This window comes from Ranitomeya imitator, chromosome 8, assembly GCF_032444005.1.
Source record: "Ranitomeya imitator isolate aRanImi1 chromosome 8, aRanImi1.pri, whole genome shotgun sequence".
NCBI classification, from domain to species: domain Eukaryota; kingdom Metazoa; phylum Chordata; class Amphibia; order Anura; family Dendrobatidae; genus Ranitomeya; species Ranitomeya imitator.
In genome coordinates this window covers 153,195,295-153,211,997 of record NC_091289.1, presented here as the reverse complement: position 1 = coordinate 153,211,997, position 16,703 = coordinate 153,195,295, and the positions used below count along the sequence as shown (strand labels likewise).

The 16,703-nt window shown below is 46.9% G+C and overlaps 1 protein-coding gene across 5 annotated transcripts in view; it reads left to right on the top strand.

Annotated features, from left to right (window-relative positions):
* Positions 1-16,703, top strand: part of EVI5 (ecotropic viral integration site 5) — a 206,541-nt gene that overhangs the window by 74,104 nt on the left and 115,734 nt on the right. For all 5 annotated transcript variants that reach the window (XM_069737571.1, XM_069737570.1, XM_069737568.1 and 2 more), the window contains 5 exons: positions 5,149-5,341; positions 7,033-7,257; positions 11,184-11,258; positions 12,208-12,333; positions 13,319-13,462. In XM_069737571.1, the coding sequence (XP_069593672.1) occupies positions 5,149-5,341; positions 7,033-7,257; positions 11,184-11,258; positions 12,208-12,333; positions 13,319-13,462 (763 nt within the window). The remainder of the gene's footprint in view (positions 1-5,148; positions 5,342-7,032; positions 7,258-11,183; positions 11,259-12,207; positions 12,334-13,318; positions 13,463-16,703) is intronic.

Here is a 16,703-nt window from a genome sequence, read left to right as displayed (position 1 = left end):
CAGACCGGGCATTGTCTGTATATGGATGCTGATATGAACGTGGCCTGATGCAGAAGATAAATCTGAGGCTTATCTTTTTCTTTTTCTGTGATTTGAGGAAATAATGTACATGGTCCAAAATCATATATAGCAAAAGGCTGCCTCTTTGAAATAAGCTGAGTGCACAATAAAGCTGTAATTGGGTAATAGATTTATAACATGAATATTACGGTGCAGTTTCCCCACCACAGGTAGGTTTTTTTTTTTAATTATTATAATGATTTTATATGAAGTACAGAGAAAGGGACCAGTGAGGGTAGAAGCCAGTCTGTAACAGGTTACTACATTTATGCAAACATCAATGTTCAAGGACGCTGCAGGCACAAACACTACTCATCTCTCTAATGGCCAAACTGTTCTTCCAAAAGCAACACACCACCTTCACTGCAAATCCAGGACGCTCCAATCTGTCATTTATCTCTAATTATATTGTATATATTTCACTCTTTGGTTCAGTAATGAAGTATGAGCATTGATTTAGATTAATGGTATTATTAAATGAAGGGGATATGCTGCAGAGCATGTGGTCTTACCAAATCTCATCCAAATGCCGCTGAGAGAATCTGCAGCAGAAAGTGACCTGTTATGCGAATTTTATTAAAGCCCCATCTTCTTTATTTTTATTGCTGATTTCTTCTGTTGCAGTTCAGAAAATGAAATTTGAAGCAAATTGATGTAAATGAATATAGGTGGATTTGACACTGATCAGGTGCAAAAAGCGCAGGGGAAAATTGTTAAGATGATCTTAAAGATGACTTTTAAATGCAATAAGGGCATGGGTATATGTATGTCAAGGTGTACGGGTGTGTGACTTCTTTAAGACACCAGTCAGTCCTGCCAAAATTCTCCTAGGTAAAGCCACTTCAGGAAAAAGCCGGCGGTCTTTTTCCTCGATCTGCTTTGCTGGTGTTGCTGACTTTGTTTCTGCAGATGCAAATCTATTTCGCTTGCGTTTTTTCCTTGCAGTTTTTTTGTGTTTTGACTCTTTGTTAGATTTGGATGTGCAAAGATATAGATATAGTGTAGATGGATAGAAAGATATCAGTCAGCTATATAAATTAGTGCCTTGTGTGTGTAGCTTACTGTACATGTATTAATCTAATAAATGAAAAGAATGACGTGGGATCCCCCCTGTCTTTGATAATCAGCCCAGGTAAGGCAGATAGCTGTGGGCTTATATTATCAGGCTAACGGTCCCTTCTTAGCGTAAAAATACCATCCCTCAGCCACCCCGGTATTGATGCATCACATGAGATGTGCCAGACTCTTTGCTCGACTCTTCCCTATTGCCCTGGTGCAGTGGCATTTGGGGTAATGGTAGTTGGGGTTTATGACCGTTGTGATTTGTAAAAAAAAAAAAATCACATCCATCAAGTTCTGTGTTAATAATGGTGAGGTGTCTACCAAACACCCCTATTACTAACCTGGTATTAAAAAAATAAAAATACACAGAAAACAAATACTTTATTTGAATTAAGACCCCCCCCCCCCAACACTATCCCTCATTCACCAATTTATTGAAAAAAATCCCATGCAGGTCCAAAGTAAATCCATCTATTCCGAAGCAGTGCAGAAATGGATATCTGGAAAACCTAAGACAGAAATAAACACACGAGACTCCCCGTCTGCAATTTATTACTCAAAATGTCCCACAAAGCCCCACTGTAGTCCCATGTTCCTCGAATACAGCGACTGTGAATAGCAGTAATGTCCTTGCTATTCACAGGCGCCGGGTACTCGGGTCAGCACTCATAATTGTCACTGGCTCCCACTGTGCGCCGCGACACCCGGCAGCTCTGAGCGTTGTTGCACCCTGCACCTGTCAATAGCGGTCACTTTACTGCTATTCCTTCTCTGGAGCCAGGTTCGGGGATACATGGACTACGGTGGAGCTTCGTGGGAATATTTTGGGAATATATTGGTGAACAAGAGACTCTCTTGTGTTTGTCGGGTTTTTTTTATTTTTTTTAAGGTATTCCATTTTTGCACTACATTGGATTTGGTGGATTACTGCAGACCTGCATGTTTGTTTTTTTTTTCAATTCTATAAATTGGTGAATGAGGGATAGTGTTGGAGTCTTTATTCAATTAGTTAGTATTTTTTATGGGGCGTTTCCCATACATCTGCTGTTCAGGGAGACTCGGGTCACATCCACAGATGGCGACGTCCGGAGAGACTCACTACTTCTAAGGAACTGAGCTTTGCCTCTTAGTCACGTCCTGCACCTCTGTCCAGATGCATGCACGATGTTTGGGGGGTGGAGAGTCCATGCTTGGCTACATGTGGATGGGGAAACTTTGGAGATCGACGGGTTAACCAGCACTAGCATTGTGTACTGCTAAACTTACTAAGGCGTTGTGGGGCCTGTGAGATCTCTGCTGGCAGGTCAGGACGGTTGCCTGATTTTGCTTTTGCCCAAAATGGCGGCTTATAAAGTAAACTATTCAGGACTTTGGTTTGTAATAATTGTCTTATATTTGATATGGAAATATTGGGTTTATACATTTGTATTTTTTCCTATAGTTTGTTTTAAAATTCTTCTGATGGGGACTATCCACCTTTAATATGCACCAAAGGAGAAAATCCTACTCTAAAATCTGACTCCACTAAATTTCAGGATTTCTACTTTGTGTCGTTCAGACTCCAGACCGGCAGCCGCCGCTGTCACCTATCTAGACATTTCCCCGCTGACTAGAAGGCTAATGCAGAAGTCGTGGAGTCAATCCTTCAAGGTTTAATTTGTAGCCATAGCCATTTCATGTGGTGACTAGTCCACCGACCACAACGGTCGCTAGTTATCGGCAAGCTGTCAGGAGATATACTGTACTGTCCCTTGTGCCATACCTGCTGCGGAAGTAGTGGCTGAGTTCTCAACTATTGACTCAATCCTTCACATTATTCTACGTCTTGTGCCACCACCATGTTCTTTATTGCCATCTTCTCTGGACGGTGCAGCAGTGAAGTGATTGGAATTCTCACTCTTGTATAGAGGCCGTGGGTCCGTTCTTGAGATGGATGCGGCTTCGATGGGGTGCAGTGATCATCTAGTATGTTTCTCATATTTGCTCGGTATGCCATAAGTGTTTGAGGTGGGCTTACCCCTGTAAGCTGGACATAAAGCTGTCTCTCCTGACTCCCCCGGCCGATTGCTCCTGTATGTTCTGTGATCGAGCTCTCCATGCACATTAGGTTTTTGCACGACTTTTATCTAATGTGAATGGGGGCCTTTATATGAAGGGCTGCTGAATGAACGGTCACAAAGTGTACGACTCCACACCCTGTGACGCCCATCACATTATACAGAACTGATGTTCATCACTCATTATCAGTGCCGGGCTGTCCAGGACAGATCTGTGATGTTGGCTCAGAGCCCGGCAGCGGTCTGCAGTGTGAACACCTCGGTCACTGCGAAGGCTTGCTGTACTGACATCTTACCTCATCACCTGTGAACCTGAGCCCTTTCCTCAGCCCTCGCTCTGTTTTTGGCAGCTGTGATGATGGGGTCTGAGCGTCACTGGTAAATCCCTCCTGAAATGACTGAGCGAAATCACAGCTGTGGAAATATTGGAGTGTCTGAGCATCCGAAGAGTAGAAATGATCTCACTGCGGTGAAATGGAGATGTTCTCAACTGAAATGAGGCCCTCCCTGAGAACTATCACCAGATTGTGTGATGGTCACATACATGAGGCAGATGATGGTGCAGGCGGTGTGGTTGCCAATCTGTATGGTAAATTTGGGGTGTTCTATCATCCTGTGTGACCACTGTCTGCCCGAGTCGTATTCCTAGGAGAGCCGCCATGTAATTGTCATAGGAAAGCATTGAAAAACCACAGAAAAATACAAACGAAAGGAAATCGCCATCCATTACACCATACAGATCACTTTATTAGGGTATTTGTCGTCTTCTGAAAAAAAAAAAAAAAAAGTGTCTCCAAGCCTCAGTTGTTTCCCAGTCTCTTTACATGTCTACAGCTGAATTGTCAGAATGTCCTCATTTGGAGTACAGATGATGGCAGTGAAATGTGTGTTCTACTTATAACAATCTCCTGCATCAATCTAGAGTTAGTGAGACGCATGTGACGGCCTTTCACTGCCATCATCTGTACTCCAAATGAGGACCTTCTGATATGCAGCTAAAGGCAAGGTTATGGATGCTTCTTGCATGCATTTTTTTTTTCTTTTACAGAAATTAAGACAAATTCCCTTTCAAAGTTCCCTTTCCAGCTGGACAAAATTTACTTAAAATTTAAATGAAATATTATTTTTAATAGCATTAAAAAAAACTGACTAGAATTGCATCATATCTCAAATGGGCAGCAAGAGCACTGTTAAGAATTTTTCACTACTTTAGAATACGTCCAAACACCGTAGCTCTCCCACCACCCGTACCCCTCAAAATTTTGTACTGATTTGCTGCTTGTTTCACCCCAATCCACTGCATAAATCACGATGCTTCACAATGGAGGGGTTTGTAGTATTCTGCAAATTTTTCCGCCCACAAATCCAAGGCAGAAAATCTGCAGCATATCCGCCCTGTATGAATACTTGGATTTTCATCCAAATGTTTATGGCCCAGCAATTCTATCCTCCTCTCTAAAGAAGGGGCTGAGCATGGGCACAGGACCTCTCCTAAAACTCCAGGGGCGAGATCGATAAGGGAACGGAGTGTTGCCGTGTGCCATGTCTGTGTGGTGCAAACCCTGTGATTTGTATGCTTAGCATGTCTGCTACTATGCTGAATTGGTAAAATACGACAGGAAGTGTTGTCATAGTGGCAACTGAATCCAGAAGACCTACGGGGCTGTCACTTTAATCCGATGCCTCCATGCAGAATAATGTAGAGACTTCACACATCTTGCTGTTGCTTTTAATTAATGCTTTAGGTTACGTTGGCTCTGATAAGAATTTCCAAGGTTTTGATGTCGCTAATTTTCTGCACCCATTAAGTAAAATGGGTTACTTGCATATATATATATTTTTTTTTAAATATTCAGCTTCAAAAGCTCACCAAGAACTGTGAGAACGAAGCCCTACAATAACCTGTTCACATCCATGACGCACAGGTCGTCCTCCTGGTATTGAACGCGTTGCTTTATCTGTTTTCCAGGCTGCTGGAAACCGACAGTAAATCTCTGCGATCTGTCAATGGGTCAAGAAGAAATAGCGGCTCCTCGCTGGTGTCGAGCTCCTCGGCCTCCAGTAACCTCAGCCACCATCAGGAAGAAGATGCCTGGCTGCTCTGGGGAAGAATCGTCAATGAATGGGAGGAGGTGTACAAGAAGAAGGAGAAGCAAATTAAGGTAATGTTAGTGCCGGGTCATTGTGCTAGTAGTGTAGCTGTTGGAAAAATACAATTCTTAAGGATTTGTTTTGTGGTGCGGTATTCATATAGAATGTGTCTGATCGGAGGATTGCCTAAGGCCTCAGTCACACCATGCATTAGAGCTATGGGGTGCGCACAGGACCCTGTGCTGATCTATAGGGGCAGAGTCTTCAGGTAACCATACCCCATGTGCCATTGGCTTCAGTGGTCACATAAGTCAATGGCCGCTATTGGGCTGCAGCTCATCAATATTCCGTAAAAGGCAATTTCCGCTTTCATTAAAGGGTTTGACCAGCCTTGGGATATGTCTGCCTTCGCTCTGTGCCTGCGGACTTGTGAATCCTCACATTGCGCACAATGATTGGGGAGTCTCCAGTGCCGGCACTTTGAGCATTGGACATGTTACCGAAGGTGTGATTTGCCTCCTTCGCGCCACATTCCTACTAGACCTTTCCAGCCTCACACAATACACTTGCATTGAGCGAAGCCGACCCGCCTAGTTGGCATGTGACTGCATGTATGCAAATCACATGCTTTCAGTCACGCAACCAACGCTCTCTGCACTGGAGAATCCTCACAGCAATCGATGCACGCGATGTGAGGAATCGCAAGTCTACAGTCAAATAGGCTACAAGTCTGCAGTCACTCTAAGGTCGGACAACCCCTAAATTGGTATAGGCTGCAAACGATCAACGACCAAGGATCGGTTGCAGCAGTCATATGAAATAGTCACTTCACAAACAGAAATACATGTAGCAGCATCAACATTGCTGTAATGGCGCCACTGCGGGAGGTGCGTATATATTGTTTTTCTTTTCTTTGTGGCTCTGAATTGATTAAAGGATTTGTTCCCTTTCAGTAAATGATTGTTTGTTTATAATAACTTTTATAGCGGGGGACAAACTGCAATGTTGGCCTTCCCGGAGACCACCGGCTCGTCGCCGTCGCTGCTCCCAGTGTCTGGCATTGGCTGTGACGTTGACATCACATCGATCGTGCAGCAGCCAATTGGTGAGCTCTGCCACCCTGAAGGGGGCAGTATTCTGTCTACACTGGCAGAGCAGCGGAGTTCACTAGTTGCCATGCAGTCAACATGTTCTCAGTACCATAACCAATGCCAGGCAATGGGAGTAGTAGTGGAGACTTCCTATTGGATCCGGGGAAGGTGAGTATAGTGCAGTTTGTTTCTTTATAATAACCTGTGTTTGGGGATATTAATTTACTGGAAGTGAACCTCTCTAAGCAAAGGTTATCCGGTAGTTGACCATCCCTGTAAAGGGATATCATTTTAGACCAACTCCTGGCCTGATTAGCATCGTCCTTGCTACGAATCTGACTAGTTGAGTCTATGGGCACCTGGCAGCACTCCCACTGATCCGCTGTCATCAGCTCAGGCAGGAGGTACGCAGTGTACGGAGCAGATACTATGCTGTGGCCGCTCTCCACTACGGGCAGGTAAAAAGAGCGGATATTCAGTGCCGAGCAGGATCTCCTGAATCGTTTGTAGAGATGTGATATTCTGCGCCAGATATTGAACTTCTGATAGGTGGACGTGCAGGGTGGTGTCCCCCCAACTGAGTTATCATCAATGAAAACCCTCTTTATTATGTTATATGTCAAATATGGTGGTAGTGATGTTCCTTTTTAATTTGTTTTGTTTTATTGCAGGAACTTGTCAGGAAAGGGATCCCCCACCACTTCCGTGCAATCGTATGGCAACTATTATGCAATGCCCAGAATATGCCAATTAAAGAGCAGTATTCCGATCTACTGAAAATGACATCGCCTTGTGAAAAACTCATCAGACGAGACATTGCCAGGACATACCCAGAGCATGATTTCTTTAAGGAGAAGGATAGCCTTGGGCAAGAAGTTCTGTTCAATGTCATGAAGGTTTGTGCTAGAGACTGATAGAGAGATGTATGTATGTATATATATATATATGTGTGTGTATATATCTACTATATAATTGTCTAAGGGTCACTTCGGTCTGTCTATCTGTCTGTCACGGATATTCATTGGTCGCGGCCTCTGTCTGTCAGGCTGGTTTCACACGTCAGTGGCTCCGGTACGTGAGGTGACAGTTTCCTCACGTACCGGAGACACTGACTCACGTTGACACATTGAAATTAATGTGTCTCTGCACATGTCGGCGTGTTTTCACGGACCGTGTGTCCGTGTGCAAAACACGGAGACATGTCAGTGTTCGTGGGAGCGCCGCACGGATTACACGGACCCACTAAAGTCAATAGGTCCGTGTAAAACACGTACTGCACACGGACGCTGTCCGTGTGCCATGCAGGAGACAGGACTACAGTAAGCGCTGTCCCCCCCCCACGTGGTGCTGAAGCCGCCATTCATATCTTCTCTGCAGCAGCGTTTGCTGTAGAGAAGATATGAATAATCCTTTTTTTTGTTTTTGTTTCTCGTGTTTAACATAAAGATCCATGTCCCCACCCCCCTCCCACCCCCTGTGCGCCCTCCCGCTGTTATTAAAATACTCACCCGGCTCCCTCGCTGGCAGCTGCTTCCTGTCCTGGCCGCACCTTCTACTGTATGAGCGGTCACGTGGGGCCGCTCATTTACAGTAATGAATATGCGGCTCCACCCCTATAGGAGGTGGAGCCGCATATTCATGACTGTAATCGGGGAGTTTTCAAAGCTTATTCCTTGACTGAACCCAATCAAGCACACCCCTATAACAAAATGAGTAGGTACGATCTAACTATAGAAAGTGCGGTTTGCACATACCGTATATACTCGAGTATAAGCCGACCCGAGTATAAGCCGACCCCCCTAATTTTGCCACAAAAAACTGGGAAAACTTATTGACTCGAGTATAAGCCTAGGGTGGAAATTCAGCATTTACCGGTGAATTTCAAAAATAAAAATAGATCATTATTTCCCCATAGCTGTGCCATATAGTGCTCTGCACCGTTCATATTTCCCCATAGGTGTGAACCATATAGTGCTCTGCACCGTTCATTGTGCCCCCTAGCTGTGCCATATACGGTGCTCTGCACCGTTCACTGTGCCCCATAGCTGTGCTGTGCCATATACGGTGCTCTGCACCGTTCACTGTGCCCCATACATAGCTGTGCTGTGCCATATACGGTGCTCTGCACCGTTCACTGTGCCCCATAGCTGTGCTGTGCCATATACGGTGCTCTGCACCGTTCACTGTGCCCCATAGCTGTGCTGTGCCATATACGGTGCTCTGCACCGTTCACTGTGCCCCATAGCTGTGCTGTGCCATATACGGTGCTCTGCACCGTTCACTGTGCCCCATAGCTGTGCTGTGCCATATACGGTGCTCTGCACCGTTCACTGTGCCCCATAGCTGTGCTGTGCCATATACGGTGCTCTGCATCGTTCACTGTGCCCCATAGCTGTGCTGTGCCATATACGGTGCTCTGCACCGTTCACTGTGCCCCATAGATGTTCCACATAAATTTGTGCCGCCGCTATAAAGAAAAAAAAACACATACTCACCTCCCTTGATTGCAGCTCCCGGCGTCTCGTTCCGGCGCCTCCATCTTCCCGGCGTCTCTGCTCTGACTGATCAGGCAGAGGGCGCCGCGCACACTGTATGCGTCATCGCGCCCTCTGCCTGAACAGTCAGAGAGCAGAGACGCCGGGAAGATGGAGGCGCCGGCCGGGAAGATGGATCGGCGCCCGGCGGCTGGAACGAGGACAGGTGAATATGCTATACTCACCTAGTCCTGGCGATCCTCGCGCTGTCCCCTCCTGTCTTCGGTGCCGCAGCTTCTTTCTCTATCAGCGGTCACCGGCACCGCTGATTAGAGAAATGAATAAGCGGCTCCGCCCCTATGGGAGGTGGAGCCGCTTATTCATTTCTGTAATGAGCGGTCCCACGTGACCGCTGAAGAGAGGAAGAAACTGCAGCGCCGAAGCCCGTGGGACGGCAGGGACAGCGCGAGGATCGCTGGGACTAGGTAAGTATACCCCAGCGCCCTCAGCCCCTCACCCGCCGACCCCACCGCTACCGTGACTCGAGTATAAGCCGAGGGGGGCACTTTCAGCCCAAAAATTTGGGCTGAAAATCTCGGCTTATACTCGAGTATATACGGTAATTAAATATATATACATACATACATACATACATACATACATACATACATACATACATACATACATACAGTGGGGCAAAAAAGTATTTAGTCAGCAATAGTGCAAGTTCCACCACTTAAAAAGATGAGAGGCGTCTGTAATTTACATCTGTAATTTACATCATAGGTAGACCTCAACTATGGGAGACAAACTGAGAAAAAAAAATCCAGAAAATCACATTCTGTTTTTTTAATATTTTATTTGCATTTTATGGTGGAAAATAAGTATTTGGTCAGAAACAAACAATCAAGATTTCTGGCTCTCACAGACCTGTAACTTCTTCTTTAAGAGTCTCCTCTTTCCTCCACTCATTACCTGTAGTAATGGCACCTGTTTAAACTTGTTATCAGTATAAAAAGACACCTGTGCACACCCTCAAACAGTCTGACTCCAAACTCCACTATGGTGAAGACCAAAGAGCTTTCAAAGGACACCAGAAACAAAATTGTAGCCCTGCACCAGGCTGGGAAGACTGAATCTGCAATAGCCAACCAGCTTGGAGTGAAGAAATAAACAGTGGTAGCAATAATTAGAAAATGGAAGATATACAAGACCACTGATAATCTCCCTCGATCTGGGGCTCCACGCAAAATCCCACCCCGTGGGGTCTGAATGATCACAAGAACGGTGAACAAAAATCCCAGAACCACGCGGGGGGACCTAGTGAATGAACTGCAGAGAGCTGGGACCAATGTAACAAGGCCTACCATAAGTAACACACTACGCCACCATGGACTCAGATCCTGCAGTGCCAGACGTGTCCCACTGCTTAAGCCAGAACATGTCCGGGCCCGTCTGAAGTTTGCTAGAGAGCATTTGGATGATCCAGAGGAGTTTTGGGAGAATGTCCTATGGTCTGATGAAACCAAACTGGAACTGTTTGGTAGAAACACAACTTGTCGTGTTTGGAGGAAAAAGAATACTGAGTTGCATCCATCAAACACCATACCTACTGTAAAGCATGGTGGTGGAAACATCATGCTTTGGGGCTGTTTCTCTGCAAACGGGCCAGGACGACTGATCCGGGTACATGAAAGAATGAATGGGGCCATGTATCGTGAGATTTTGAGTGCAAACCTCCTTCCATCAGCAAGGGCATTGAAGATGAAACGTGGCTGGGTCTTTCAACATGACAATGATCCAAAGCACACCGCCAGGGCAACGAGGGAGTGGCTTCGTAAGAAGCATTTCAAGGTCCTGGAGTGGCCTAGCCAGTCTCCAGATCTCAACCCTAAAGAAAACCTTTAGAGGGAGTTGAAAGTCCGTGTTGCCAAGCGAAAAGCCAAAAGCATCACTGCTCTAGAGGAGATCTGCATGGAGGAATGGGCCAACATACCAACAACCGTGTGTGGCAACCTTGTGAAGACTTACAGAAAACGTTTGACCTCTGTCATTGCCAACAAAGGATATATTACAAAGTATTGAGATGAAATTTTGTTTCTGACCAAATACTTATTTTCCACCATAATATGCAAATAAAATGTTAAAAAAACAGACAATGTGATTTTCTGGATCTTTTTTCTCAGTTTGTCTCCCATAGTTGAGGTCTACCTATGATGTAAATTACAGACGCCTCTCATCTATTGCTGACTGACTAAATACTTTTTTGCCCCACTGTGTGTGTGTGTATAGATAGTTAGTTAGTTAGTTAGTTATGTATATTTATTTATTTATTTTTTTTTCCCCAGGCATATTCATTAGTGGATCGTGAAGTCGGGTACTGCCAGGGAAGTGCGTTTATTGTGGGTCTTCTTCTTATGCAAGTAAGTCCAGAATTGCAATAATCTGTCACGGTGTCCCAACAAATCTAGTTTGCAGATTTTGTTCCCGCTCCGTTGGCATACCTTATGGACCATCACCAACCTTTTCTGCCGTGTGGTGCCTAACGCTGTACTCCATTGACACTGTATGATGCAGAAAATAAACTGATTTTTGTTTTGCACCGTCGGGTGCTTGTATAGGCAGCCATCATATTGCTGCAGTGTGTCCATTAGTGCTGAAAAAAAGTTCTAACAATCTGTATGCCGTTGTGTATCGCCCATCTTATACTGTTTCTGCCATGTGGATCTTACCACAACTGATGCCATTATGGTGCATTATATACATTTTGCAACAGTCTATAATTTTTTTTTTTTTAGTGTTCTCTCTCTATCCTTTTCTTTCTGATTTTTAATAAATGTGTAAAGCATAAATTAGGGTTGTCTGGAATTGGTGATAACTTGTTGATTGGTGCAGGTCCCAACAGTCTGTTCTAGATCAATCGGCAGAATGGGTCACTTTTAGCTCCATTATAATGGGGCGGCAGTGTGCATGTGTGACCACCGCTCCACTTTTTTCCCCTATGTGACCGCTGAGCTCTGCTTTTTTTGGCAGTTCCATGGAGCATCTGACCTGCCGCTCTATTTAGTAGTTGGAATAAAATTCCCTGTTTTGACTGTCAGTGCGAGTTCCAACGGTGGGACCCCCACCGATCAAGTTCTCATCTGTCCTGTGGGTATATGGTATATGGTGGGATGTCCCCAAGCACTTTACACTCTCGGCCAGTCCTCCTGATTTTTGTATTGTGTATATATAGGGGTCTTTACTTCATTTGTCTAATTGTAACCATATTAATTACTATCCTCCATGCTGTATAAAGAATCCTAATTAACCAGGAGTAGATCAGGTTCCTGGTTTATTTTTCTTGGTCTCATCGCTTTCTGTTCCCTCTAGATGCCAGAAGAAGAAGCTTTTTGTGTCTTTGTAAAGTTAATGCAGGACTATCGTCTTCGGGAGCTCTTTAAACCCAGCATGGCTGAGCTGGGCCTGTGCATGTACCAGTTTGAGTGCATGATTCAGGTGAGGTCCACTTACATTCCAGGATAAAATCACTGTGTGCACCGCTCTGCTGGAACGTGGCTGCACCTCCTTCTACTTTTATTTCATTGCAACTACAAACTTTTTTTTGAGCTTCTTTCTGAACTTGTCTAAGCAATTCTATACTCTACACCTAATGGCAATGATGGGTCATCAATGACTGATGAGAGCCACCCTTCTGACCTACTCCACCACATGCCATCACTTGACTACTGGCCACAGCCGGTACAACACAGTACTTTTGGCAGTAGCTACGCCTAGTGTGACATCGGAGTTTCATTCACTTGAATGAGACTGAATAATACTGAGCAGTATTAGTTGCATCCATGACAGTACTGTGCCAAGTGCACCATACAGGGCATACGGTCCATTATAGGATCTGTTTGGGGCTGGAGAGGCGCCATCACTTGGATTCCCACCTGTCTAGCTACTGTTGTCCGAGGTTACCTCTTTATGGCTCTTCTTATTTAAAAACTGCTAGAAGTTCTGTACCCATTTAAGAAGTCGTATTTAATGTTGGTTTTAAATTGGTAAAATTGTAAAATAAAGCAGCTTTGCAATACACTCATTAAAAATACTCTGCTTTCTCAAAAATTGAGGTATTTTTGAGAAATGCTCATTGCTTAGGTTGTTGCTCACCGCCACAGCTGTGGTGATCAGTCTCCTAGAGGAGTGCAGCGCCTACAAGCTCTTTAGAATAGAGCTTGTTAGCGCTGCTCTGAAGCAGACAGGATTGCTGGATCCGGCCAGCTCCAGTGCACTTGCACAACTCTGATGCAGCAGAGGCAAATCTGCAACTTGTAGGGGCAGCAGAGTGCACAGGTCAGGCCGGCACCACGACCGTGCCGCCGGTCCGAACGGTCTGCGGCTTCATGTCACTTACAGTAATAATCTAATTGTCTTATTAATTGTTGTGGGGTATGACTATTACCTCCTATTGATGGTCACAATACATTCTTTCTTACAGGAACAGCTGCCGGAGCTATTTGTGCACTTTCAAGCCCAGAGTTTTCATACCTCTATGTATGCGTCTTCGTGGTTTTTGACTATTTTTCTTACAAGTTTCCCACTACCAATCGCCACAAGAATATTTGATATATTTATGTCTGAGGTAAGAATCACAATGAGAAAAAAAGAAAAACCACAAATCCTTTATTTCTCTATCGCCTTTCATTGGGGGACACAGAAACCATGGGGTGTATGCTGCTGCCACTAGGAGGCTGACACTATGCAAATAAAAAAGTTAGCTTCTCCTCTGCAGTGTACACCCTACCGACAGGAAGTAGGATATTCAGTTTAGCTTAGTGTCAGTAGGAGGTGGACACGGGTCTTTCATTAGACCCTTATCCACCTTAATGTGCGTCGTTTCTTTTCAGGTTTCCGGAGGGATACAGGGTGAACAGTCACACCTGTAGTCCCACTATGCGGACTATGAGTACGGCGTGTACTGCCACCCCGTATCCTCATAGATCCCTCTCCAGGACCAAGATCCTAGCACACCAGCGTGCTCAGAAGTCCGGTCCTGGCTCCGTCCCCCACCCACTCGCCCACCAGAGCCTGTCGGTTGGAGGAGACGAGGACGTCCATCACAGCTCCGTGGACGTCTGATACCTTCAGGTTAGTAACTGCGTGGGATGTTTAGGTGAGTATTTCCCCTAAATTTCCAGATCTCTAAATACGCTGCACTATCTTCTATGGCGGCGCTGATTTTATTTTAAAAGGGATCCTAGGGGCACCAAGACGAGCAGTGGCTCTGCACTACGGGCTATCCCCTTCATCGGGGCCGCAGTGCCCTCCCTGCGGCCGCACTGCGCAGCGGCCGCAATGTCACTTTTCTGGCGACGCCGGCACCGCTCCCCCCTGCGGCCGCCCTGCGGGCTTCGGCGCCGCGATCCCCTTTCCAGCGGCGCCTGCCTCTAATTTGGGTCCCGGCTTCTGCCGGGGCCTACTTCGGCGCCACGTCCCGTTCTCCCTGTGGTCCTGGCAGGCTGCCGCGCTGCTCTGCGGTGCACTGTTCCGGGGCCGCGGTCTCTTTTCCAGCGGCACCGGCCTCTAATTTAGGTCCCGGCTCCCGCCGGGGCCTACTTCCGGTACCGCGCTCCTTCACTTCCGCTTTCTTCGGGCGGGCTTTCTCCCGCCCGACAAACTGTGCCCTGCAAACTCCGCCCACCGGCGCCATGTGGGCTGTCTCCGCCCCTTCCCCCACGTCGCTGCTGAGCCAGGGCAAGAGATTCCAATGTGCCCGCATTTTCTCCTGGGGGCACAGCACATCATCTGTGCGGATCACACCAGAGGCTGCAGGACAGCAGCTCCATCTTTCTGTTCCACTGCTGTTCTTCAGGCCTGCAGTAAGTTCCGGACAAGAGTGCTCCAGATGTGTCTACCTGTTCTCCTAGGGGCTATTGTTCCTGAGGAGCATCTTCCAAGCTGTGCAGCTTTCCATCTGGACACCGCAGCGCCTGCCGTGAGTACCTCTGCACCGCAGTTTGACTCAAACCCCTAATCTTCTGACATTTCCCTTAGGGGCCCGTTCGGTCTAATTTTAAGGGAGGTCGCTCCCGGCCTCCTACCTTTTCCTGTGTCTTAGTGAAACACTTTCAGGGTTCGCCTTGTAACCACAAGCTCCCTTCAGGCAGGCCTGCAGCAACCCACATTTTGTTCCCGCTGCTCCGCCTCAGAGCGAAGTCCCCACCCCAGGTTGGGCCTCCCCTCTGTCTCTATTAGTAGCGGATCTCACACGGGTGTCCCAGACCCTTGTGTCCGTGCTCGATCGGTTGCCCCTGCAGCCTTCCGTAGTAGCCAGCGGGTCGCAGGAAGCCCTGTCCGAGTTTTCCAATACAGGCCGCGAAAGATTCAGTCGGGAACGCCAGTCTGAGTTATCTTCTCGGTCCATCTCGCCCCACGGTCTTTCTCTGTGGTCCCCCCCGGAGTCAGGCGAGGCTTTCTCTGATGTGCCTTCGGAGGATAATTTGGGGCCGGAGTCGAACCATATCTTATCATGAGGGATATGGTTCAAAGCCTCATTGGAGCGTCCAATCTGACTTGTGGCTACAAAGATTCCTCTACGAAACCCGCAGATCAGGCGGTTTCGTTTAGACGGTCTAAACTACCTCCCAAGGGATTCGCTCCTCATCCTGAATCGAGGAGCTTCTGGCCAGAGAAAGAGCGAATTCGACCGGACGTTCTCAAAGAGGAAAGCGTCTTGGAGTCTCATATCTCTTTCCTCCGAATCTCATCGCCAATAGACTTGCCACCAACACAGTCCTCACGCTGTCCGGTGGGGCGACTCTGACAGGTTCCATCGATAGGATCATGGAATCCTTTGTGAATTCGGCTCTCGAACCTGCCGCATCATCCCTATGCCCGCTTGCACTTGGGTTTCGAAGTCGGTATCCGAAGGGGCTAAAACAACTCCGTTGGGGCATTCTAGCTGGAGCTCCACCAGACTGGCTGGCGGAAGTTACCACCCAGATTACTCATGCCGGGGAGTAATGTGTTCTCTGGACGTCGCGTCTTCTGCCGCTCAGACACCCGGTAATGTTGTTGCCAGCCGTCGTTCTGTTTGGCTCAAGAGTCATCAAAGAAGTCCCTTACGAGCCTGGCTTTTTCAAGGATCACGTCCTTTCGGTTCCAAGCTGGACCAAATTATTAAGGACGCCACTGGCGGCACCAGTTCTCTTAGGCGGCAACTTCGGTCCTTTTCGGCCTTTTTTGCGTCGTTTCGCGGCATCAGATTCCTTTTCGCAACAGAGGCCACAGGCACGTTAAGGAAAGAAGGTATTCTTCGACTCACTCCTTCCTGGCGTCCCCGCTACTCCTAACGTGGATTCTCCAGGTCCAGGACTGGAAGTTCCACCTAGGCATGACCCACGACTAGACTCTAGCCCGTTTCTCCTGTTCCTCAGGGACGTCTGGGTCTCCTCAGTAGAGGACGCATGGGCCAGGGCACTTGTATCCTCTAGATACAAAATCTTCATTTCACGGCCCTGGGATCGTTTTCTTCGAATCCCAACCTCCAAGAGACCCCGCTCTAGTCCCGGGTTTCTTTACAGCCATTGTTTCCCTCCTTAGATCCGGGGTAATCGTTCCCGTCCCAGAACAGGAACGGTTCAACGGTTCACAGGCTTCTCTTCAAATCTTTCTGTACTGACACAGGACAACAAGGTTCGTCCCAGTCCGGATCTCAATTTGAAGAACGGGAGGTTTCGTCGGAGACACTTCAGGATGATATTCCCTTGTTCAGTAATCGCTTCCATGGAGGCTCAGGAATTTCAGTTTCAGGCTCCCGAAAGTCTATCCATCTTCCCGACACTCTAGCCGTTGCGGGTGGCTCGTCAACAGGAAGAAGTTCC